The sequence below is a fragment of the Stegodyphus dumicola genome, chromosome 7 (genome assembly GCF_044657685.1).
Source record: "Stegodyphus dumicola isolate Sdum_Otavi_A_Nest chromosome 7, ASM4465768v1".
Lineage (NCBI taxonomy): Eukaryota > Metazoa > Arthropoda > Arachnida > Araneae > Eresidae > Stegodyphus > Stegodyphus dumicola.
This window is the reverse complement of record NC_140774.1, coordinates 57,958,379-57,986,095: the sequence shown is the minus strand read 5'-3', so window position 1 is coordinate 57,986,095 and position 27,717 is coordinate 57,958,379. Positions and strand designations below refer to the sequence as shown.

The window sequence follows — 27,717 nt, the reverse complement described above, 5'->3', positions numbered from 1 at the left end:
ATTTCCATTTGCCCTTTAAAAGGGATAATGTATTTTCTCTCTCCTTCCAGTATGCCTTTGTGGTGTGACGGTTAGCACACTAGGCGCGTATTCGAGAGGTTCAGGTTCGAGTCCTGGCAAAAGGCATTGCTCATTTTCAAAAATACCTCTCGGCGTATTATAAAAAAATAACCTAATAGATTCTAAAACGTAATTAATGAAAATCATTTCAACCCAAAATAGGATTTGCGTTAGTGAATTTTAGTTAAGAATAGTGGCTCCCCACTATTCTGAATATTATTGGAATAATTTAAAGATTAAATCCGATAGTATCTTAAGATGGTTTTGCAATCAGAAAACAAACTCATATTGATTCATCCTTATTTTCTTTACAAATGCCGAATATCTGTTTGCAAGTCTAATCTGTTTTCAAATCAAATGCCGAATATCTGTTTTCTATTTGAACTTGATCAAATAGTGTGTTAGTGTTTAATTCAAAAGATAATATTATGCATTGATTAACATTTCCTCTAACTTCTTTTTAACTAAGGTTGCCTATGAGCAACCCCTTTAATTCTGACTCGCAGCTTTTATTTTTAGGTCAGGATATGAATGTAATGTTAAGGCCAGGATATGAACGTCGGAAGGTTAAGGATATGAACCTTTAAACAATAGGATTTCTTTTGAAGCACAGCGGCATGACAATGATCAATAATCTTAGCATCACTAAGAATAATTTTCTGGGTTCTCATACTGAAATTTTCCCAGAGTATTAAAAGTTGTAAATGAAAACGTAAGCATATTATAAAGGAAAATGTAGCCGAAAAATGCTGTGACTGCTATTTAACTCTAAAGAGGGGTTATCAAAGAGAAAATGAGAATTAATATTGATTAAAATTGCATTTTAGGTAATTATTACTGATTATAATAGACTGCAATGTTTGAATATGAATTCTTTGAATATTTTTTTAAAAAATTATGATTGCGAAAATAGAAAAATAGTTTCTTGGATTGATTCCTTTCTCACAGAAGCCAGATGAATTCTGTTTTACTTAATGAAAACTAAAATTTATTTGCATATTAATCTGTCCTCTATGAGCACTTTATTTCAGTGATCTCTATTAATCTGCCATTTGTTTTTCTTAATTTAAATGCTTCAAGAATAATTAGAAAAGGACCTAATTCTCTTCTTGCCTTTAAATTCTTCATTTGTAAAACTGCATTTTCAGCTATAATCATGTGAAATAATTCTCTAAATATAATTCAGTGCAGAAAAAATAAGATATATAAACAGCTTGCAAATGGGATCACCACTTAGATTCTGTTTTAGAAATATGATGAAGCTTACGAAAAATCTAGGAAGCGAAGTAATTCCGTACAATATTTTATAATTTTTTATCAATGATCAACCTGTAAATATAATTTATCGACATGCAAATATAATTTAATAATTTAATGTGTACGTATATGTTACCGTGAAACACCGAAATTGGAGAATATCGACTTTCACCGGAGAATGACAACATTTACCACATACATCGGTGAAAGATCGAATATTGCATTACATTCTTGTACATTCGGACCCTCACCGGTGTTATGTCGACAATCACAGATATGCTCTGGTGTAGGTCGAAAAGAGAGTTCATAAGAAGTCATAATAGTTTAAGTTGTTGCAATAAATAAGATTTGAGTCACATAATTTAGTAAGCTTTTTATTACTATTATTTTATTTTCTCATTTAGAACGCACTGTATAATTAAGTAAGTTTTTAACTTCTATTATTTTCCTTTCTCATTTTCAACGTACTGTGTGTTTTAAGTTCTTATTTTAAGTCTCAAGTGCTTTTTTTTGTGACTGAATTACGGAGAAGAAATATATTCTTATATGTTCAACATTCACCGGTGAAAGTCGACATTTTCCAGATTTCGGTATTTCACCATAACATATGTTCTACATGTAAATATTATAATATATATATGCATGTATATGTGAGGAGAAGGTTCATTAGCGTCTGAGTGGTAAAGCCGCTAAACAGTGATAGTTCGGTCCGGAGTTCGCATTCCAGTGAACGGAATGGCTGTATGGGCGTTTACGCTCCCCGGGGAAAGCAATTAGAAATACGATTTGTATGCGATTGAAATGCGATATTAATGTGCAAAATTGATATAATTTTGAATATTTGTTTCACCTGTTCATTCGTGCTTTCCCAGTGCTCGGGTACCTTGGCAAGGTCGGGGGGCTCCCTCTCCAAGGAGGGTCGAAAGCCTGAGCAAAAGTGCCTACTACTTACTGACTTGGTGTGAACCCCAGGGTACCAGGTCGGTCTACAGACCCAGTGCATCTTATTTAGTTAAGCGTTGAATAACTCTACCTACATCAAAATGAGTTCTAAAGACATTCTCAAAGAAGGACAGGCATATATTGCCACCTTAGAGACAATATTGACAAATTCTGGCATAAACAAGGCAGTAGCCGCTGATATTCGACATCAATTTCAATTGATGTTCAACCTTCTAACTGAACAGTGTGTCGAGATGGCACACATGGAAGGACAAATTCATCAAACGCCAAACATTAAAGACTCTTATGCGGACGTACTTAAACGTCCAGCTCGTGACCGATCCAAAACATGGAGAAAACCAGATAAACAACATGTCACTATTTTATACCCCACAAATGAAGGGGATAAACCAGACAACATCAGAAAGAAGCTCTTAAAAACTATTGATCCCACAAAGCTCCACATTGGAGTGAAAAGACTTAAAAATGAGGCAAAAGGTGGTCTCTTAATAGAGACCAATAAAGCGGAAGACATAGAGACGCTAGAAAATGAAATAAATACTGTACCAGAACTTAAAAAGGACCTACAAATTGTTCGTCCTACACGTAGGCTTCCTAAAATTATAATATATGATATTCCAAGGGACTTGACTAAGGAAGAACTTAAGGAAGCCATTTTAGCCCAAAACGAAGGCATCGATGGTGATGGCCTACAGGTTAAATTTCCTATCAAGCATAAGAACAGAAATCATTGGGTTTGTGAAACCTCACCGGAGGTTTTCAAACACTTACTAAGTTACGCAAACTGTGCGTTAATTGGGAACATTTCAATTTAAGAGAATACATCAGACCAACGCAGTGTTTTAAATGCTGCCAATACCGACATATTTCTAAACAATGCCAAACAGAAGAGGCATGTGGACATTGTGGAGAAGTGGGACATTCCCACAAAAATTGTGACAATAACTACCAAAGATGTATTCATTGTGCAGAAAGAAATGCGAATAGTGATAAGCACCTTGACGAGCAGCACTCAAGTTTCTCAAAAGACTGTCCTAGCAGACAGCTAGAAATTGAAGATCTTCGAAGAAAAATCAATTATGGCTAGAGAACTTATTCAAAATATAAAAGCGTTGCAAATTAATTTAGCGAGATCACATGTCGCAACAGCACAACTAAAGACTTGTATCTTTGAATACGACTTGATTTTTATTCAAGAACCATACTGTATCAATGACAAGCCGTCTGGCTTTCCGACTCAAACATTTTTTCTCCAAATGACCACCCCAAAACAGCCACAGTGGTGGTTAACCCACGACTTACGGTTCTGAATACTTACGCTTCTTCTACTTTAAATGTTATTACATTAAAGATTGAACATAGGACAATAACCATTTTTAACTGTTATACTCAACCTATAACGGACTTAACAGATTTAACTACTCTGTTAAACTTAGCTGAACGTTACTTTGACGATCAACATGATCTTCTTCTCCTTGGCGACTTAAACGCGAAAAGTGTGCTCTGGGGCTCCCCCTTCAAGGATCCCAGAAAATGCACACTTAGAGAATTCTTAACAATGCATAGACTGGCTGTTGAAAACGATCCGGATGGTCCCCCTACCTACAACTGCACAAGGGGAAAGAGCTGGATTGATATTACAGCTTCCAGATCAATCTCTTCCACGTCTTTCATTCATAATTGGAAAGTTATGGACTGTATCACTTTAAGTGATCATTGTTATATCTCTTTTGAAATTACGTATCAACATTCTAGCTCAACTCAAAGAGTCAAATATAAACTTACACAAATGGATTGGCTCTTACTGAAGGCAAAAATTGGTCACTTTTTTGGTTCAATGGAATCTTACTTGCCTAAAGATACAGTTGATCTTAATCAACTTATAATTAAGTGGACTCAGAAAATAAAGGAATACTGTGACTTGGCAACCCACGCCAAGGGAAAATATGTTAAAACTCAACACAAAGGTGTCCCTTGGTGGACCCCGGAACTCTCAATATTACGAAAAAGAATCCTCGCTTTGAGAAAGCGTTATCACAAATGTATTCATGATGACGAACTAAGGGCACACTATAAGCAAGTCTACGAAAAAGACCTTGCTCTCTATAAAAGAAAGCTTATGCAAGCCAAAAGAACAACCTGGAAAAGATATCTGGAGCGTCTAAGTCCTAGTTCACCCTTCGGGGTACACTATGACATTGCTAAGGGGACTATGCAATCCCCTCTACAATTAAAAGCGTTACTCAAACCAGATAAAACCAAGACTTCCACAATAGAAGAAACTATATGTTTCCTAATGGATTACCACTTTCCTAAAGATATAATCAGCGAAGACACGGAGTTTCATACGACAATTCGTAACAACTTAAGGAATCCATATAATTCAATAAATGATGTTCCGTTTACGATTCCAGAAGTGGAAAATGCTATCAAATCCCTCAATCCAGGCAAAGCACCTGGAATGGACAATATATCTAAAGAAATTATAGCTGAAGTTTTCTATGCTAACCCACAATTACAAGTAGCGTTACTTAATGAACTCTTCCGTCGAGGAATATTTCCTAACTGCTGGAAGACAGCGAAATTAGTATTATTCTCAAAAGAAGGAAAAAATGGTGAGCTTCCTGATGCTTACCGCCCTATTTGCTTGCTTAACGCATGGAGTAAAGTCTATGATAAATTAATCACTAACAGATTGACTTATTTCTTAGTATCGAATTCCAAATTAAGTGAACAACAATATGGCTTCACGGCGGGAAAATGCTCAGCAGATGCCATCAAGGACAACATAGTCTCACAAATAGAAGCAAACCGACGTAATAATAATTACACCAACGTTATCTCTTTGGATATCAAGAGTGCATTCAACAATATTTGGTGGCCGTTCCTACTACAGGAACTCCGCAATCTGGGATGTCCTCTAAATATTTATAAAGTTATTGAAAGTTTATTGGATAATAGACATATAATCTATGAAATAAATAATGTTCAATACTCCATAAAACAAGAAAAAGGATGTGTACAAGGATCCAACTCTGGACCACTATTCTGGAATATAGTAATGAATATAGCTTTAAAACTCGAATTTGAAGATGGAATCCACATCCAAGCTTATGCGGACGACGTTTCACTCCTAGTAACAGGATCTATGCATATGCAAATTCAAACCAAGGCAAAGTTGGCGCTTCAAAAACTATCAGAATGGGCACTCAAGTGCAAACTTCAATTCTCTCCCGAAAAGTCAAAGTCTATGTTTATAGCAATCAAAAAGCGTGGTGCAGCCTATTCAGCACCGACAATAAAGATGAACGATCATACCATTAAGCAACAAAAATCCATTCAATATCTTGGAATAGTCATAGATGAATGCCTTACCTGGCTACCTCATCTAGATTATATTAAATCTAAAGTTTGTAAAATAATGAACAATCTTCTTAGATTACTTGGGATGCCCAAACCAGTTCTGAAAGAACTTTATAAACGTGCAATAGAGCGTACCATAGTATACACATGTCCTGCCTGGTGGTACCCACCTACGGTAAAAATGCGAAACAAAACAAACTCTATACAACGCATAGCACTTCTTGCAATGACCAAAAGCTATAAGACTGCCCCTACTGCAGCTCTTCAAGTGATTGCTGGAATTATGCCGCTTGATCTTAAATTGGACATGGAAAGCATCATCCAACGTACCAAACGAGGATGGACTGACTTTAAATATGAGGACTTAGAACTTTCACGGGATCAGATTGAATTCCCAGTACCTAAATGGCATTCTCATCCAGCTCATATTCAAGTCTTCGGATGGGACAACAAGCCTCCAATCAATAAAGGTTTAGAAATTTATACGGACGGTTCAAAAAGTGAAGACGGCACTGGAGCTGGCTTCTGTTCCTTCATGAATGGAGTTTGTCACGATCAATTTATGTTTAAACTGGATAAGACTAGTACAGTATATCAAGCTGAAACTTTAGCATTAAAGTCGGCATTACTATGGTTAAAATCACACCCCAGTCCTGCGCATATATATTCGGATAGCCAGGCTGTTTTAAAGTCTATCCATAAATACAATATCTATAATCAGAACATTATCGCCATAAAGAAATTACTGGCTTTTACAAAAGCAAAGCTTCATTGGATAAGAGGACACCAAGGCACTGCCGGCAATGAAAAAGCCGACGAGCTAGCCAAACAAGGGATTTACTCGAACACGTACCTAGACTGCAAGATCCCTATGAGTAATAGCATCAGGACGACAAACGTTCACACTTCTACCGAATGTTTCGGAGAAACGGCATTTCAGTGATTTTTTTTAAATCAAGTTATCACTAATCACGGAGCCTTTCTGATTTATATTAACAGATTCAAACTAAAGGAATCTACATGCAAGTGTCAATGTGGTAGTGAATCCGCAGATGCACTTCATATGATTATAGACTGTTCCAGTGTATCAACAAAACGTAGAGAAATTTTCAAACAAAATATAACTTTAGAAACTCTAAAACAACTAATTAAGAACGACAAGGGACGATCTTTGTTATCAAGTTTTATGGAATACATATACCATAATGAATCAGATCTGTACTTATAAATTGATTGTATTATATAATATTATTGTACTTATATTGGAATACTCATATCACAATGAATTAGATCTGTACTTGTAAATTCAATCGTATCATGTAATATCTTTGTACTTTTATTTGCCATGTTATTAATCATTTAATTATTGTAATACTTAATATTGATTCTTTACTTTGTTCTTCCTATCATTCTATGTTGCATTGTATAACTCAATTTATGTTCAAAAAATAATTTGTTTTGTAAATATAAAAACATGCTATGTAATGTATTTTTTCAATAAAGACGTTGGCGAGGCCAACACATCTCCTAGTCAGAAGACCTCAAAATTCTAACTAGGTCTTTCAAAAATTCTAATTGGCATTATTTGATCTTTGAGCTCTTGCTCCAAAATTGAAAATTTCCTTAGCCTATTGGCTCTGGTGATACTTCTGCTTAAGAAGTGCGGACCAGACAATCCATTTTCATGTTGTATGGGCGTTTACGTGGTTTTCCCCATGTATAACGCATATACGATCCAGTTTTGCTTAGAAAGTCCTCTACAGAGGCATCCTTACCCTTAGGCAGATAGCCGTCGAGTGCTTTGCTATGTTTAAATAAACCACAACAAACCATATAAGTAATTTAAAAATCGCTTTATTTTATATATGCTTATAAAATGTATATATATATGTGTGTGTATGCGTAATTAAAAATTTTCTAATTGCTTCAGAACCTAACATTTATATTGATATTATATACATATACATACATTAATGAACATTGTATATTTAAGATTTTTTTCTTTGATATTTTATACCTGGTAGAGACATTAGGTATTTTTTTCCGGAATCAGGCAAAATGAAAATTAACAGAGCCTTCGCCGGGAATCGAACCACGGACCTCTGACAATACCGGCTCAGCGTGCAGAACCACTACACCATGAAGGGATGCTAGGAAGGCACGAGAAATACCTTACATACTCCCCTTTTGAAAGGGCGACTGAGGTTTTTAGGGGACCCAATCGCCAAATCCTGGGCGCAGAGAATCCTCATGAAACACCCTTTTAGTTCGGGCGCCACTTTAGAGACATTAGGTATTTTTTTCTGGAAGCAGGCAAGATGAAAAATTAACAACGCCTTTGCTGGGAATCGAACCACGGACCTCTGACAATACCGGCTCAGCATGCAGAACCACTATACCACGAAGGGATGCTAGGAAGGCGGGAGAAATACCTTATAACCTTGTTCTTTATTTTGTTGCATTTATTTATGCCTATATACATACATATAAAAAAAAACATAATAATAGGCTAAAAATTAAAAGCAAAATTTTTAAACCCGTCCTGCACTATAGATATGTGTGTATTGGACGGCAGAATTTAGGGAAGTTGAAATTTTTGGAATTTGGGAAAGCACCGAGTGTCAAAATTAAGGGATGAGAAGTATTTATGATTTAGGGAAAGCACTGGGATCCAAAGTTTAGGCATGGTTAAAATTTAGAACTTACAAAAGCGCTTTGCAGCAGAATTTAGGACCTGTAGAGGCGATACCAGGCGGTTTCAAGCGCCAGCCCTAGATAAAGCCTTAAGTATATATGTGGGAGTTTATTTATTCAGGACTCATATTAGTTTGAAGCATGTGCAAGAAATAAACGTAGGTATAGTAAAAAACTAAACTATTACAATTCAGGCTTAATTCAGAACGCTATAGGAGCAAGACAAAATTTAGCGAAACCACTTGGGTTTCGTTGCCAATCTTGTGATACATAGACAATAACGTATAACACACGCTATTAAGTTAGGCTAAAATTATCATTACTGATTCTAAGGCATTTTAAATTAATGTAGCAGACTGCGCTGCTCCCTGACCTTCTAATTTGACCCAGTTTATTAATTTTCGCAGACTGTTATTATTACAGAAATTTTATAAAAACTAAGCTTGAACTTTCGATTATGTCGAAAAGAGTTTCCAATTCTGGAGTTACAAAAGGGATCTACAAAGCGAAACCATGTTTAGAAGTCCATTAAACAAAATGTGGAATTGCTGCAAAAAATGCATACAGGCATATTCGTCTTAAAATTATGTGAGGAGTATGGCATTGGAAAGTCCACTGTATATGACACAAGAAAAAAGAAAAAGGAACTTTTTGAATTTTTTGTGGGAGCATCTTAAACAACTTGCATTGAACGAAATGTTTAATAAAGTAAACAAATATTAAGCTTTCTTTTGTAAATTTTGATACCCTTTAGATCATAATTGTTCTTTATTTCATAAATTACAATTTCATAATTTTAATTGTATAATTTCTGCATGCCATCTTACCAGATTTAAATTGATGATCTATTATTAGGGGGACCAAAAAGTAATGTCGTTTCTACGCATGTCGACAACAACGATAGACAACAACATGCTAAGGGCAGAAGTGGACGCAAATCAATGTCAAACAATCGAGGAACTGTCAAACACTCTTGACCAACCTTGGTCGACCAAAAACATTTAAAGCAGAATGGAAAAATAAGCAAAGCAGGTGTTTGAGTCCCCCATAATCTGTCCGAAGAGAACAAGGCCAACCTATCCATCACACGCAATGTATTGCTTCAACGGCACCATACAGAACCATTTTTTGATCGCTTGATTAGTGGAGACAGAAAAATAAGTCCTATATGATAATCCAAAACTCAAAAGGCAGTTTTAATAGGGGTTACAAAGGGTTTACATCCCGAAAAGGCACTTCTGGGTATTTGGTGGAGTATTCGTGGAATTGTTCATTTTGAATTGCTGAAATCTGGAAAAACTGTTAATGTAGACCTTTATTCTGAACAATTGGATCTAGTGAACCAATCTTTAATTGGAAAATATCCGGCGATTGTCAACGGAAAAGGCGTCATTCTGCAACACGACTGTGCAAGACGAACACTGGAAAAACATAATGAATTGGGGTGGGAGGTACTGCCTCACCCACCATATTCGCCCGATATCGCACCCTCGGATTTCCATTTATTCCAATCCCTACAACATTTTCTTAGTAACAAAAAATTTCAAAATTTTGATGATGTCCAAAATGCCATCTTGAGATATTTTACTCAAAAACCAATTGATTTTTATTGATCTGGGATTGAAATCTGCATACTAGATGGCAAAAGGTTGCTGATAACGAGGGTGATTATATTATTGCTTAAAAATAAAAACTTGTTACAAATTTATTTGTTTGAATTTAATGTAAGAAAGCAACATTACTTTACAGCCCCCCACAGGATTTGGAAATATCCCAAATCCGGAATCGGCTAGTGCGGATTTCGAACTTTGTACTGTATTTATTAATACTATATGAAGAGATACTTTTTTAAATTATAAAAAATATTGCTTAAATTTTTAATGCATTTTATTCTCACTTTTTTGAAGTGTTTGTAAGAGTAAATTTTTAATTTTGCAATGTTATTGTCTGTTATTTTACTTCAATATTTATAATTAAATTTTATATACAACAAAATTTATTTTGTAGATTTCAAAATTGTGCATCATATACATATTTAATACTTCTAAATATGTCAAACAATACATAAAAAGTATTATAAATTAAACATGCTTATCTTCTACTACAGAAATGTTTAACAGCAACAAAATTTAATTATAAGATTTTTCTTTTCTTTCATGTTTGCAGCAAATGCAAGAAATAAAAATAATTCTGAAGATGTTTTTTATGTTGAAAGGTATCTAGTGGCATTAACTGCATAAGATACTTTTAAGCAAGTTGTAGCTTATATTTAAAAGAGTCGCTGATATTATCATCCAAGCCTCATATTTTCAAACTACAGTAAATTTTTTTATAAACATGAGGTTTAGAATAATCACTTTCCTAAAAATCAAATAATGACACAAACATCAAGTTCTTAGGAGCCTGAATTAATCAGAATCACAGAAATTCAGTGGTTATGTAGAAATTATCCACAGCAGGACAACTCAGAAAGTTCTGGGGACAAGTAAAACATGCACCAAAAATTTTGGAATCATTTGCCATGATCTTTATTAAATAAATTTAAGATGATTTCTGAAAATAAAAATTCAACTTTTTTTAAAATTAAATACTGGAAAGCACTTTCCTGTTTTCTCACATGTGCTTAAAATTCTAATTTAGAATGCAGTTGTCAAGAACTGAATTTATTGCCTATGAAAAAATATTTCATTTTCAGATTAGATATAAAAGAATTTTTTTACCTCAGTAGTACATAGAGACTTCAAACTGCAAAATGTCCTGCAAAAAAGAAATAAAAATGCATTTCAATAGTCAGTACATAACAGAATATGCTATACAATATTTACATATAAGTTGCTTCAAAGGACTAAACTGGGAAGTAAATTTCTTCTGAAATTTAAGATGAATATGAAGAAGGTATACAATAAATAATTATGAAACTAAATTGAAGACCTTTAACTAAGAATTTAAACATGCTGCTAATTAATGTATACAGAATCATAGCCTTTAGTGCAGTAATAAGGAATAGCAAATGTAATAAACAGTAACTCTTTAATCAACACTAAGAAAACTGCTGAAACTGAACATAAAACACTAAGTTAATAATTTCAGAAACAGTTACAAAAAAATAATTGTTTAAAATCTTTACATATAACAACATAACACTGTTGGGCATAATAACAATTCAGCCTTTTAGGGCATAGTACATGCAGCAGAAAAGGTTTGAGATGGCACACAATTTGCTCTCAGTTCAGTTTTATATCCCTTTGGCCAGTGAAGGCAAACTCATTAGTCAACAGAGTCAATTATCAACAGTTCAGCACTGTATTTATTAATACTTGTATTCTCTTTTCAAGTATCTTCTTCCATTCATTCTCTGCATATGTCCAAACCATCTTATACCTTTCTCAACACTACATCTTTTTTCGCTCCACAACACTCCCTAAAATTAACTCAATATTTCAGTTTTTAAGTCTTAGTTAAACTATATATATATGTCGAATAAAACTTGATATTATACTTAATAACGATACTATTTTATTGATAAAAGAGAATTGCAATATATTGAAAAACTTGAATCGCAATAATGACTAACAAAACACTAATGTAAACAATGGCCTTGCATCTTCTTGAAAAGTTTGCATTTTGTATGTTGTTTTTCATTTTAAGCCTTATTACAAGTTTTCATGAATAAGATGACTTCTCTATTTACTCTTGACAAAAAGTTCATGCTTGAAAATTATTGATCGTATGAATATGTAGACTCGAATAAGAAAAACATCAAACGTTAGTTTTTTAAGCTGATTACATGAGTCGGGAATAATATTATTCCACATGTTTTCCTTCTCCAGATTACTTGTGCTGTGAACTAAGCACACATTTATTTTTCTCCAATGTTTCTACATCAGCACTTAAAATGTTCAAATTTCAAGTTTCATAATTTTTTTTTTTTTTTTAAATTCAGCAATTGATTTCAGAGTTGCCAATGTGAATATTAAACAGAGAAATGCAATTCCGTTGCACTAGTATTAAGAGGTTTTTTAACAAAGGCTAATGTTGCTTTGCTGATTCAGAATTCCTGAAACCTGCTGAGAAAAACTTCTGTCATAAAACTGTTGTTTTGAAATGGCAAATGTCAATATTAGATCTATTTTCTTGAGAATGTTTCAATAGGCTTGGAAAGTGAACCAAAGTTTCTGTTTCAAAAATCTTGAGCAGAAAGAGATAATTTGCTTTCAAATGAAATAACTTCTTCCAACATCAGAAAAATTGTGTTTCCTCTTCCCTATAGGAGGTTCGAATCCCGCGAACGGGCTGGCTGCATGGGCGTTTTCGTGGTTTTCCCCATGTGTAACGTGTTAAAAATGAGCCAGTTTCCCTTAGAAAGTCCTCCACGAAGGCATCCCTCCTCTTAGGCAGATAGCCCTCGAGGCTTTGCCATAATCACACACACACACACACACCTCTTCCCTATAGTTTTTTGATTAAGCTGATTTAGATGAGATGTAACGTCTACCATAAAATAAAATTTTTGGATCTACTGATCATTCATTAGTTCTGGATTATAAACACTCATTTCAAGGAGTAATGCTTTAACTTCTGTTAATAAGGATGCAAAACATTTCAAAACATTTCCTCTTGATAACCAACGCACTTTATTATTCAGCAGAAGATCTGAGTACTCGCTCTCCATTTCAACTAAAAATTCTTTAAACTGGCGATGATTAAAAGCTGTAGTAATAATGAGGTTAACAATAATATAATTATGAATTCCATAACTTTGCAAATTTCTTCTGGAGATGTCGAGCACAAAGCGCTTCTTGATGAATGATACAATGGTAAGTAAGATCTTGTCACTGATTTTTCCTTTCAAAATAATAACAATAACGTTTCTTACCCCGGTCATTCTTTTCGCCCTGTTTGTTGCAACTGAGACAAGTTTATCGAGATTTGGTGATCTACCAGGAGACCAGAAGAAAAAGCAGAGTTGGCAGCTGTGGTTTATAAATATAAAAAACTATTTTTATTCGAATCCTGGTATATACCAACATTTTCTGTACTTTTTTTGGTTTAATTTATAAAGTAAGTTCAAAAGCAATCTAAATAAATATATATATGCATTTTTCAAGTACTGAAAAGGAAGGGCATGATGGGAATGATCTTCTAGCAATGGTGAAAGGGGTGGAATAGGGCAAAATAGGTTGAGAACCACAATGTTAGATCTTTTAAGTATTAGTTAAAAAAAAAATAAGTTTGAAGCTTTACACGGCATTTAATTATTATTAAATGAAATTTGTTTACATCTAATTAGAATTTCGGAACACTTCCGCAAAGAACCCGGCAAATGTAAACATCGCCAACTTTGGCGATAATAGTTCAAACCTGGTAATCCGGCAGATTCAACCTATTCGCTTGTAAGAAGGTTGCAACCATTCCTCTAACGTTCATTTTGTTGAATTATCACCGTCATTGTTCGCATTTGCCAATTTAAATTATTCTTCACTTATTTATTATTATTTTTTTTTGTATTTTCACGTTATTATTTATGAACTTTTAACAAATAGATAGAAATATTTTCATATAATAAAGGAAGTTTTCGGTGACAGATGCTAGTTTGTGGAAGAAAATATGGCGGGAGAGGGGTTAATGATAATTGGTAACATGGCTGTTAACGTAGCGTTAAGCACACAGAATCATGAGGTTTCCAACCGATAAAATATTTTGACTTCATCACCTGCCAAAATATGCATTTTAAATAATTAATTAAGTAATGTTTTTATTATTGGTATGGTCATCTAAAATTATGAGAAAAACAATATTTATGGCTTAAAACTTTAACCAGATAATATATTGTTAATGCTTTTCCAACAATAACATTTGAGAAGATTTCAGGTGTGACACACAAAGAGATGATTAAACTGAAATAAAAAGTATTATTGATTCTCTAAAATGACAGAATAGTTTTATGGATACTCAAAGTCATCAAAATTAGCAAACCACTACTTGTGTAATGAATCCAAGTGCAAATGACTCTTCAAAAGTTTTATTAACAATGCTACTGAATAGAATTTCAATACTGAAAATTATTGGCACTGTCAAATATACTATGAAAGACAGGCAGTTGTTTCAACATAAAATGCTTTAAACTGTTTACAAGTAAATTGATAAAAATAACATTGAAAAACTGTTTATGTAAAATGGATGTATTAAAAGTCATGCATTCATTAATTTATTACAGGCACATGGCTCTTATTGAACTAAGACTGTCACTGAATGATTGTTTGGAATCGACATTTCTTGCTGTCTGAAACCTACTTCACCTATGATGTAAATATGCAGTTGTGGTTCTCACTGACATAAAGTTTAGCCACTCCTGATCGATTATATATGTCTACTGTATTTATACCTATTATACTAATTATCAGATACAATTTTGAGAATATCAACAAGCAAAACACTTAAAAATTTAAAAAAGACACTTGTAGTAGAAATATTAATATTCTATATGAATTATGGAAAGTACATGTAATGAATAATACCATGACCAAACACTTAAAAAAAAGAATAGATTAAGTATTTCCTACCTCGATACTTGAGAAAGCAATCCTGTTACACAACACATAGTTAACTTTTGATTACATGATATTACATATTACATATTTAGTCCTACGAGTGGTTAAGAAGGCTGAATAGTGGTAGTTCAATCTCGGCTCAAATCCTGAAAAACGAGCTGGTTGTGCAGGTTATTTTTTTCGTATGTGTTTTGTGAATTTTGTGACATTTTCGTGGTTTTCCATGAGCCTATTTACCCTAGAAAATATTCACAAAAGCATGCCTTTTTCAGCTAGCTCTCACATGCTTTGTATATTGAATTAAGTACACACAAACCCTTCTTAATTTTAAAATGATAAAGTTATTAAGTTCACATTACATGCAACGAAGCTTTTTACAAGCCAGGATACTTTCTTTAACAATTACAGTGCTAATTAGTGCTGTACTTCTCAGTTATATGTGAAATAACATCTCAGTGTCACTGCTTGTGACACATTTGTTTCACTTAAGTCTTCTTATGCAGTCATAAGCATGAAATAAACAAAACAATAACATTTGAGAAGATTTCAGGTGTGACACACAAAGAGATGATTAAACTGAAATAAAAAGTATTATTGATTCTCTAAAATGACAGAATAGTTTTATGGATACTCAAAAACTCATGGTTATGCATGAAAAACCTAATCCATACATCCTTGGTGACTGATATTAACATAGTTTTTATGCTGCATTTGTGAACTACGCGGTTAAATTGAGTGAAATTGTGACTAAATTTCAGAAGACTTATAAAATTATGGTGTGAAAATTTAAATGTGAAATTAAAATCAAGGATACATTGGACAGAACAATCAAAAAAGAAATGTTGTCCATAAATATATTAATAATAATTAATGATAAAATGGACATTTAAAATATTCATATAATAAATATATACAATTGGTGTAATTAAAATAAATATATGCATTTAAAAATGATCTAACTTGGACCATATTTGCAATTTTTGTAATGTTATTAAATATGGACTTTAAATAAAATTTTTAGCAGCATACATCATTTGGGTTTGTTTAAATTATGGAAAAGCATGGGAGAGATATCTGCCTAAAAGAAAAGATGCCTTCAAGGAGGTCTTTCTGAAGGACACTGGTTTGAATCCACGTTACATATTGGGAATACCATGAAAACAATCATACAACTTGCCCATTAGCTTGGCTAACTAAACTACCAGAGTTCAGTCACTTTACTGTTTAGCTGCTGATGAGCTGTATATCAGTTGCAAAGCAGTGCACAAAAAATGATATATTCCTTGGTTCTCGTTATGAGTTACACAGGGTTCATAGCCACATTTTAGTTAAAAAAATAAGCACTTTTCAAGCACATTTTAAGAAAAAAAATAAGCACCTGTCTAATGACATTATACACAACTGCATAACCTTAATTAGACTTGTAATTTAAAATATGAGAAATGCAGTATTTATTAAGAGAGAATAAGCATTACCTCAACCATGGAAAATAATTACTTTTTTTTTCCCTTTAAATTTTAAATAACAGTTCAATTTACAGAACTAGTTTACAATGAGAGAAAAAAAAAAAAAAAACTATGCAGAACTAAACTATATTACAAGATTTAATGATGAAATTTCAGTTCAAAATAGAGAAAATAAATAATAATAAGGCATATTTATTGTATTTGCTTGGAACCTAATAATAAATACAATTTATTTTTCCACTCATATTAATATTTAAATAATTTAAATCTAAATTCTGAATATTTTCTAAATTTTCATTGTATATCAGTTTTCTCTTAACAGATATTGCAAGCAAAGTAATTTAAGTAAAAAAGAGGAACATTTCTGAAATCAGAAGACAGAAATTTGCTTCATGCAGTCATCCTTTAACAGTAAAAGCTTAACTAAGCCGCATACTTGGAAACTGGCGAATATTCGGACAGTTGAGCGTAACTTGAAAAAGAGGAGCGGAGGGAGGGGGGGTTGACTGTAGCCACTTTTTAGATTTTTCCGCTAAATAAATGCTTTTGACATTTTGATATGTGAATCATATAAAAATAAACCAATGGAACTGAAAAATATTCTGCTTAGCAAGCACAGTAAAACTCTTTTAAGTGTTCATAAACAAATCTCAAACAGAACATCAAAATTAATTAATTAATTATCTCTGCGAAATATCGCAAACGTTATTGCACAATACGTGTGCCATAATTCTTCCCTACGTGATATTACGCAATCGGAATCAACAACTGCTGAAATTGGGAGAATAAAGAACTAAATATGAGTAACTGGGGTGTTTTTCATTCTAATTTTCAACAGACGGCGTTAAATTTCCGCAATAGAATCATTCTTCGCTTGGGTTGGTAGACCACAGAACTTTTAGTCCTATTCAATCCAGATTGGAAAGTGACAAAAAAAAAAAAAAAAAGTCCGTTGCTTGTTTTGCAGCGAACTTGTAACAGTTTCAATATTTGAGATTTTGCGGAGAAAGGGGAGAACCTCCCAATCTTCGCACTATATAATGTATTGGCCAAAAAAAATTAAATTATTTTGACTATTCGATTACTTTCCCTTTATTTAAGCCATTCCGAGTATTATTCCTAAAACGCTGTGTTAAAATACAACCATTTTTGGAAGTTTACTATACTTCAGCAGTTACTGCAACTGTTATTATAAACATTCATACATATACTCATAATATAAGCATAATGATCATAATAAACACAAATATGAACTGACCAAGCGGAACGAGAATGCAAATTATTAAGATCTGGATAGAAATTTAAACGTGTATAGTATTTGGGTGAGAGGAAAAGAATGCCGAATGTACCGAAATTTTCTACTGCTTTCGCAATTCTTTGACCAATATAACGACGGGCACCTGTCTGTACTCTTTGTGCGCACCAAAGATTATGTTAATGCAGAGAAAGGGGGAAAAGCTATTTCCGGGAGTATGATTCACCACCTGACATTCAATATTAAGAAAAGTTGTTTATTTAGTTTCGGCTTTGGTAGGGGGAAAATAGCGCGTTCATTAAAAAAAAAGCACTAAAAGCAAAAAATAAGCACTAAAAACAAAAAAATAAGGGCTTTAAAGAAAAAGTAAGCACCTATAAGGGCCTTTATATTTTATTTTCAAATATAAGGACTTATAAGCACTTATAAGGACCGCTATGAACCCTGGTTACATGCAAAAAAGCAAGTCTTAATAAAAATCGATATGCCAAATGTAAAGTTAATATGTTGGTTTTTTCGTGCAATACATGAACATATACATAAAATTTAAAAAAATAAGTCAGAGCAGAATATAATTTATTACTAAAAAAACTTTTATGTAATCAGTTGCAATTAAGTTTCTATTTAAATGAGAATATCTATTCATTTCATTTATGCGATCATAATGGATTTTCAATCGTAGTTTTGGAAGTACTTTAAAATTATGCAATGAAGATATTAATCGTAAATTCACAATTTCTTTAGAAACTGCACTGTTAAAAACATAAATATTTTGGAATTTTATAATACTGAAAGATATTCAAAGACAGATCTCAATTTTCCCAAGAAATTGCCAAGAAAAAGGGTCATTATTACAAAGCTCAATATTACATGATTTTTCTACTTCCATTAAGCTTTACATATTGTTTTCTGTGCTAACTTGAATTAAATACAAATTTATTTTCGTGCATCGTGTTTAACCAGTTAATTTTGAATTTTCACTTTCGTATGCTTAATATATTGTTTTCTCTGCTAACGTGAATTTATGTTACTTATTCTTTAATTACTTTGATTATATTCTTTAAATATCATGTTTACGCGGCTTACTTCCATGTGTTTTAATATCTCATAACCAACGCCCATCAACCATAGGTGAACTTGGCGAGTAAAACAGCAACGGCGCCAACGGGTTCTCTGTGGATGAAAATTCAGAATTTCTAAATCAATCAAACACATTCATGAAAACAAGCAATTTCAAAAGTCATTATAATAACAGTAGTCAAGAAAGCATAAAGTTACCAGCAAGAAATCTCTAACAAAGTTAAAGATCATCCATATAATCCAATTGCTATATTAATCAAAATAAATAAGAAATTCAGTACAAAGTCTGAAATCCAAACGTCCATTATCCGAAATGATCTAAAATCCGGACCTCAAAACCACCAACAACATTTTTCTCCTAGGTTTTACGCATGCACATTTGATTCCACCCCCCTCCGAGCATAATAAAACATCTGGAGTGTGCCAATTCTTAATTTCACTTTGACACTAAATGAAATACATTGTTATTGAAGAAACAAACCTTTTAGCATAAATGTGTACGATCAGGATCAGTAACTTGGTTTCATTCCTGCGTATCCGCTTTATGGTACACATCTCAAACTGAAACATTCCACATAGATACATCATTGATCTGACGCCAACCTTGGGAATCATTATTTATTATACTTTCCTTTCATCACCGCATGTTTATCAAAACATGACAACTTCAGTAATGACTCATGTAGCGATGCCTAAACAATTTTTGGTACTTTTCCGTTTTGCCGGCGCAAGCGATAAAGTCGCCAATAATGGTACAATCGATGCCAAAAGGAATATTCTCGCTGGTAACCTTTTACGCCTCATTTTCAAAACAAGTCGCAGCTTTTTCTTATCAGATTGATTGGTTTTTTCAATACTGGCATATAATTACATAGAATTTTTATCAGATAGTTCAGTTTTATGTCTAAGGCCATTTTCAGTAGTTAAGTCAATTAGGATGCAATCACAGCTCTTACCCGAAGCCGAAAATATAGAAAAGGTAAAGTCAAGGGTTAAATTCATCAATTCTAATAAGGATACATTAGCGAAGTAAAGCACTGCAGTTTTACATAATTTTTAAGTAAGCTATTCGTACGAATTGAAATATTTCTTGCATTTAAACTTGTGTTCCAAATTAAGATTTAACTTGAAATTAATGTAGATAATTACTGAGAGCATTAGATTTTTGTAGAGTAGTTTACGTGAGATGAGATAGCTTGGGGTCACGTGATATAAACCAGCGAATTAGGATTTTGAACCATGAAAGCATAGTAAATTCTTAAATTAATGTCTTTTTACAAATTTATTGTCTTTATTTATCGGCTTTTTATAAAGTTTTAAGTGATATTAAAATGTTTATGCCTTCAAAAAATGAATTCTTAGAACTAAGATTTTTTTAATATTTTTTATGTGTATACTGTCTGTTGTCGCCAATAAAGTCTGCTTGGCGAGATTTGCGCCGGCGAAACGGAAAAGTACCCAATTTTTCTTGTTAGTAATTGAATAATAAAGGTGTATGGTAACCTTATATGTTGACATTACGCTTGGCGATGATTACAGATTTAAGTTAAATGTGCTAAAAAAATGTTTACGAGGAAACATTTACCAAACATTTCTTTCCATGTGATAAAAATAGATTTTGTTGATGATACTCATAGACTCAAAGATTAAATTTATGGCTATTTGAATTAAGAATAATTGATTTGTTATTCACATAAACCCAGAACCAGCACCAGGGCTCGTATGGCTGCAGAGACTCGGAGAATTTAGGACCCACAGAGACTGCATCAGGCGGTAAGATATCTAGCGCCGGCCTTCAATAAGGCTGAAATATATGTGGGAATTTATTTATTCAGAACTCTAATAAGCCTTAAGCACGTGAAAGAAATAGACATAAGTATGATAAATAACAAAACTAATATAATTCAGGCATAATTGTCTCAGTGCGTGATAGAAGCAAGATAAAATTTAACAGAACAACTTGTCGTTAGTCGCCAAGCTCATGATGCATAGCCAAATATGTACAGTGAAGGATAGCTAAATTTGATGATGATAGCCACTAATTTTAAAGGTTTTCGGATATAGCAAAACAAAGGCGAAATTTTCCAATTAACGGATTTTGTAAAGAAATATGGACAAGCTGTAATAAATGAGGATGATATAAAAGAAGTTTTCATTGTGATGACAATCCTTCTCAATCATCAATCAATTAATGAATGGCGAAATCTGTAGTATAGTTCTAGATCCAGAAAATACGCTACTGATAGTGAAGAAAGTGACAGAGAAGTTACTGACAACGAGAAAATTTTGATTGACAAATTAATCGGAATTCTCGAAACAGCAGTTACAGGACTTCAACAATGTAACTAAGCAAAGGATTATGCCTGTCTACAGAATTAAAGAGAATGTATTAGCGCAACAAACGGAGCAACTTAAACAACTTGCATTGAGAGAAATGTTTAATAAGGCAAACAAATCAATATTAAGCTTTTTTTTTTTTTTTTTTTTTTTTTTTTTTGTAAATTTTGATACCCTTTAGGTCATAAATACTTCATTATTTCACGAACTTTATCCATGTACACGTCGATCTATTTTCACTTAAAAAAAAAAATCCCCGAATTTCACAAAAATAGCATTGTGCACTCTTTTAACTTTATCCATGTACACGTCGACCTATTTTCACTTAAAAAAAATCCCAGAATTGCACAAACTTGCATTGCACACTCCCTTTACTTTGTCCATGTACACATTGATATATTTACACTTAAAAAGTCAAAGGAGCACCAAATTCTACAATATAGGGGAAAAAAATGCAAAATCTCAATAAAATACATTTTAAACCAAAAAATAAAATAACATAGAAAAGAAAAAACATGTTATATATTTAAGCACTACCAAAAGCAAATATTCACTTACCATGATTTTCGAGTTCGCTTCGTACACCCCGAGCCACGTAAAAATCAAAATATCAATCATACTCAAATGACTTTTTTCAAACCAGGTACTCTTTCTGATCGAACACTTCACATAGTGACCATCTGAACTTTTCTTCCTACAAACCCATTCAAATCCATCTAAACGATTTTTACGTTCGACTAGACGCATATCCTTCCTACATACAAAACACTTATAATGGCTACTAAGTAAACCTACATTTACACACCAGTCAATTAAAGCTCTTTTCCCCTTTTGCTCCAAATTGTACAGAAACTTCAAATTAATCTTACTACATTCGGCCATTCTACTGTCTAAAAGAATCAAACCAACACACACCACAAAAACGCTTACAAAACATCCCATGATTCAAAATTTCCCAGAATCATGCACCTGATTATGTCACAATAGGGTTTCCATAACATTCAACTACTCAGGCTACCATAAATGAAACAACAACTTGGTGATAAATCAAACAACAACTTCACCATAATACAAGGGGTACCTTAAAGTCTACTCTACCCCAATTTTTTTACTTGCTATTTTCAATTTGGCAATTTTGAGAAACGTGCGGAGCAGTGGGTGATTCTGCACTCTCCCAGTTTGTCGCAAGGGCTCTTATAGGATTTTACCCAAATTTTAATTAACATAATCTAATATTTTAAAGTTGCAATTGCATAACATTATGGGAAGAAACGTATTCATGGAAAGGTTGTTTCACATTACGGAAAGCTTCTATCAATCTACAACTTTTATTTATTTTTAATTAAAACAAATTTTAAGACTATTTAACAGGAAGAAAGAAATAAAATAGAATGGAAATATCCCCATTATAAATAATCAATAAAGATCCTGAATTATTAAAAAAAAGTGTGGAAATTTTTCTCTTCCTAAATATTTAACATTACTGGATAAATAGTAGCATTTAGGCTGATTAGCATATTTCAGCTAAATATCCACTGTATCCTTAATTCTTACTCATCTATTACAATATAAATATACCTAAGTTTGAAAAATAATATTAGGTACTTTTCCGTTTTGCCGGCACAAACGATAAAGTCGCCAATAATGGTACAACTGATGCCAAACGGAATATCTTCGCTGGCAAACTTTTACCCTTCATTTTCAAAACCAGTCGCAGCCATTTCTTATCAGATTGATTGTTTCTTTCAATACTGACATACAATTACATAGAATTTTTACAAGATAGTTAAATTTTTTGCCCTAAGACCATTCGCGGTAATTAATTACGATGCAATCACACCACTCACCTGAACGCAAAGATATAGAAAAGGAAAATCAAGGGTTAAATTCATCAAATCTAATGAGAATGCACTAGCGAAGTAAAGCACTGCGGTTTTACATAATTTCTGAGTAAGCTATTCGTACGAATTAAAATAATTCTTGCATTTGAACTTGTATTCCATAAGATTTAACTTGAAATTAATGTAGATAATTACTGAGAGAATTATATTTTTGTAGCGTAGTTTACATGAGATAAGATCACTTGGGGTCACGTGATATGAACCGGCGAATCAGGATGAAAGCAAAGTAAATTCTTAAATTAATGTCTTTTTACAAATTTATTGTCTTTATTTATTGGTTTTTTACAAAATTTTAAACCATACTAAAATGCTTATGCCTTCAAAATAAAAAATTCTTAAAACTAACATTGGTTAAATTTTTTATGTGTATACCGTATGTTGCTGCCAATAAAGTCTGCTTGGCGAGATTTGCGCCGGCGAAATGGAAAAGTACCCAATATTATAATTAAATTGTCTTGGACTAAATATCTCACAAGATTAGTAAAGTTCTGCTTCAAGTAAGAGAAAAGCAGTTATGTAATTAATTGATAATACTGTATTATATTCTACAAGACATCTTTGTGTGTTTTCCAAGAGGTTTCACCTTTCAAATTCTGCCCTGCTTCAGAAAATATGTTATAGTGTCAAAAGCTGTTAAATACATGATTTTAGAAATTTTCAGAAAGATCATTTCAAAAATTTGGTTAATCTTTGGAACATGGTAACAGGTAGTTTGGTGACATTTTGGTAAGGTGATAAAGGTTACTAGCTAGGATTTTAGCAATAATCTGAGAAGTACACAGTTCGAATCACAGATTATTTTGTCTCAGAGAAATGAGAGATCATGAGACATGTCATGTGACATTTTCCGGGAAATTCCAAACAGGATTTTAGCTAATAAGCACTTAGAAACAATTTCGCTGCTAAAGTGCAGAATCGCCCACTTATTTGTTTGGTGCTTTTTACAAGAGTAAGAAGAATTGGATTTTTGTAATTTTTTTTTTTTTTTAATTTTTATTTTTTAAGTGAAAATAGGTCAATGTGTACATGGATAAAGTCATTTTTGTGTGCGCAATACCAAAGTCTGCACAATGCCATTTTTGTGCAATTCTGGGATTTTTTTTAAGTTATAATAGGTTGATGTGTACATAGATATCGTGTATATGCAATTCTTAAAAATGCAGCAAGCAGTGGGCGATTCTACACTTCCTCCCAATTTCGCACCTAATCTTCGTCATGATTAAGCACTTTTGTTCCATAAAAGTTCTAGCATAAGCGTAATTCGGCTAGCAGATTGTTGGAAAAAATTTTGAGTAAAAAAAAAAAATAAAATAAAACATGGCTTTACTTCGTGAAAACAAAATGGCATCCAAAAAAAAAAAAACTAGCAGGTTGCTGTAGCAGGGATGGTCGCCAAAGTTTCGCCAAGTTACCATAATCCGAAGATTCACCAAAAATTTTACTAAAAAATTCCCTTTTTCTACTTGCAAACTAATAACAAATTTAAGAGTTTCTAGTTTATTTACAGTGTGAGCTCCATCTAAGGTATTTTGTGCGTTATGGCATTTTGTCCCATTTTTAACGAGCATTTTAAGCTAAACATACAGTTCTGAAGAATAATGGTCAACTTAATATAACATGTGACATGACGAAAATATAGTCAGCCTATTTTTGAACTTATACTTAACATCTGGATTTATTGTAAAATGAAGACTAAGAAAACGCATAATTCAAGGAAACTAACATTTTATACTTTTAGTTTCGCACATTTAAATATTCTGGCACTTTTTTAGGAAACTACACATATTCGATTACATTTGGATATCAAACATTTTACTTTAATTGTATATTGAATTCCTACATACAAACAGATCACGAATATAAATATTTTCGCTCTAGCGTAGAACTGAGTGCCCCTTCGCTTCACGACAACTTTTTTAAATTTTGGCGATGAAACCTTACTTCTGGTTACCATGATAGTTTTAACTCTGTTTTAGCTTCCTGATTTTATTTAAATGAAAATAGATTGATGTGTACATGGGCAAATTTAAGGCAGTGCGCAATGCCTAGTTTGTGCAATTCTAGGATTTTTTTTTAAGTGAAAACAGATCAATGTGTTCATGGACACAGAGTCTGTACAATTCTTTGACTTCTTATTTTTGTTTTGTGTAGCGACCATCAAGAAATTGTACCTTCCTGGTGCCGATCTTGGCATCAAAAAAAGAATCGCCAAAAAACAAGGGGCACCCAATTGTAAACTTTTACCAATATTTTGTGTATTTGAAAAAATATATATATAAGTGAATACATACACAGCAAGCCTTTTGAAGCGTTCTTCTTCATCACCCGCATCAATATCCATTGAAGTCTCGGAACTTTTAAAAAGAAAAGCACACGGTAAATAACACATTTGTTCATTGGCGCAAACACAACCGGCGAATCAGCTTTACATTTCAACGTTGCCAAATCGCGCAATTTTCGACAAAACTATGCTGCCAAAATTCATGTGCTTGCGTTTTTGGGAAATTTTCCCTGCTCTTTTTTCTTAAACGCACATATGTTAAAATAACTTTTCTATTAAAATTAATTTATAATAAAAAGATCTTGCCCCCCAGATGGTATAGTGTTTAGGAGCTACTCTAATTTTTCATTATTTAATTTCTTCAAATATAATGCAAGACTCTAACATTTGGTGGCAACAGTTTGAAAAGTAAAACGAACATTTATAATAGTGATTCAACGGGGAGATCAGAGATCATTATTCGTTAAGTAGTGTTCGACCCGAGGGCCTTTACCACTACATGTTTATCAATCCCCTAAGGACCTGTAAAAGTTCGTTAAATTCCATAAACTGGAAAAGTCGTATGCATTTGTAATAAAAGTGCAAAGTCTTCAGTTGCGAAGAAGTTGATCAGGGGTGACGCTGTAGCCTTGGCTACTAATGTTTAAAATTAATTTATGACTAGTAACAGCATGAATTATAAACAAATAGCTAAGTTATTGCATTTTATTTTCCAGCTATCGAAATGCGACGCTACGAGCAACGTTTTGAAACCAAAACCTAGCAATCATGAATCAGAACTAGAACTAGTTGCCATTCAGCATAAAGAAATTTAAATATAAATATGAATATTACCAAAATATTAAAGTTAATTTTATAAAATAATTAAACACATGAACAAATATATGAAATAAAAAATAATTATTTCTCATGCAATAACTGGGCCACTATACTACTCCCCCACCAGTAACTAAGTTACGTTACGAAGATGGAGAAATAGGTAGTAACTAGTATTGCAGTGTTAACCACTATCAAAATAATTTAGTCAGTCCTTGAATCTAACAGGTAAACGTATAGTTCTGCCTGTGCGAGAAGGTTTTTGATTCACATCCGAATTTGAGTCCGGTCTCTGCAAATTACTGTAGTCAGGTTGTATCAACTGAGAATTTTCCTCAGCTAAAATATATGCTGGTTTCAGGCGATCCAGGGATACATTAACATGTTTTCCTTTTGTGCTAATAGTAAAATATTTGTCCTTGCGATCAATAACAGGAAATGGTCCTTCATAAGGAGGTTCCAAAGGTTTTTTTTATCCGATCTATTCGCTGAAACACATGAGAACAAGTTTTTAAGTCTTTATGGACAAATATCTGTTCAGATGAATTTTTACGAATTAGTCTCGGTCCAACAACTTCCATCTGTTTCTGGAGTTTATTAGCAAAAGTCTCCGATGCTGTCTGGATACTTGGTTCGCTGAAAAACTCGCCAGGAAGTCTGAGACTCTGGCCATAAACTACTTGCGCAATAGAATGATTGGTATCTTCTTGAATAGTGCTGTTGAATAGTTTACAAACCCAAAAGTACTGTTGGTAACGTGTCCGTCCAAGATATGTTGTTGTGGGCTTTTAATGCTGTTTTCAATGTTCGATGAAGGCGCTCAACATTGCCATTACACGAGGGGTGGTAGGCAGTAGTGTGTTGTAAATTGATGCCACAGATTTTGGACAAAGCTCGTAATGTATCACTTTTAAATTGGGATCCACGATCACTAATGAGTTTACTTGGCGTTCCGAAACGCGCAATCCAGTTGCTATAAAAGGTTCTTGCGACGTTCTCAGCAGAAATATTTTCTAAAGGAATTGCTTCCATCCAATTCGAAAATCTATCTATGCAAGTAAGACAATAAATATTCCCTTTAGATGGTGGAAGTGGTCCTATGAGATCGATATGGATGACAGAAAATCTTCCTGGTGATACTTCAAAATCACCTAATTTTGTTTTGGTGTGCCGATTGATTTTAGCTTTTTGGCAATGAATGCAGGTTCTTGTCCACAACTGTACATCTTTTTTTATGTTAGGCCAAATGAATTTTGATGTCATTAATTTCATAGTCGATTTTATTCCTGGATGTGATAAACCATGAATTCTTTGAAAGACGTGTTTTCTGAAAGCCTGAGGAATATACGGCCGAACATGTTTAGTTGATGTATCACACCACAAATATTTCCCCGATGGTAGAGAACATTGCTTGAAATTCAAGGAAGTAGTGGTTTGCAAACTCTTCAGTTCTTCATCTTGAGTTTGTTCATCAGCTATTTTATCATAATCTATCGATGAAATTTCATTAACTCTAGATAACGTATCCGCCACAATATTATTCTCACCTTTTAAATATTTGATATCAGTCGAAACCTGGGAGATGTATTGAAGTTGGCGAGCATGTCTAGGTGTTGCTTTGTCAAGTTTTTGACGAAAGGCGAATATTAAGGGCTTGTGATCTGTATAAATTGTAAATACTCTTCCTTCTAGA

The 27,717-nt window shown here is 33.1% G+C and overlaps 1 protein-coding gene and 1 long non-coding RNA gene across 13 annotated transcripts in view; one reads left to right on the top strand and one right to left on the bottom strand.

Annotated features, from left to right (window-relative positions):
- Positions 1-14,700, top strand: part of LOC146996192 (uncharacterized) — a 65,307-nt gene extending 50,607 nt beyond the window's left edge. For 2 of the 3 annotated variants that reach the window (XR_015042026.1, XR_015042025.1), the window contains one exon: positions 14,555-14,700. This is a non-coding gene — a long non-coding RNA (uncharacterized LOC146996192). Of the gene's footprint in view, positions 1-9,192; positions 10,679-14,554 lie in introns of those variants that run through there. The other variant, XR_015042027.1, reaches the window with a different exon arrangement.
- Positions 1-27,403, bottom strand: part of LOC146996191 (uncharacterized) — a 300,697-nt gene extending 273,294 nt beyond the window's left edge. For 4 of the 10 annotated variants that reach the window (XR_015042017.1, XR_015042019.1, XR_015042016.1 and 1 more), the window contains exons 1-2: positions 25,219-27,396; positions 11,058-11,094 (exon numbers count right to left, since the gene is read on the bottom strand). Coding sequence is in view for 1 of the 10 variants with exons in the window: in XM_085820260.1 (XP_085676386.1) it covers positions 25,219-25,316 (98 nt within the window). In the remaining 9 variants the exon portion in view is untranslated. Of the gene's footprint in view, positions 1-11,057; positions 11,095-25,218 lie in introns of all 10 variants that reach the window. The other 6 variants (XR_015042012.1, XR_015042013.1, XM_085820260.1 and 3 more) reach the window with 3 other exon arrangements.
- Positions 27,404-27,717: the final 314 nt, after the last annotated feature.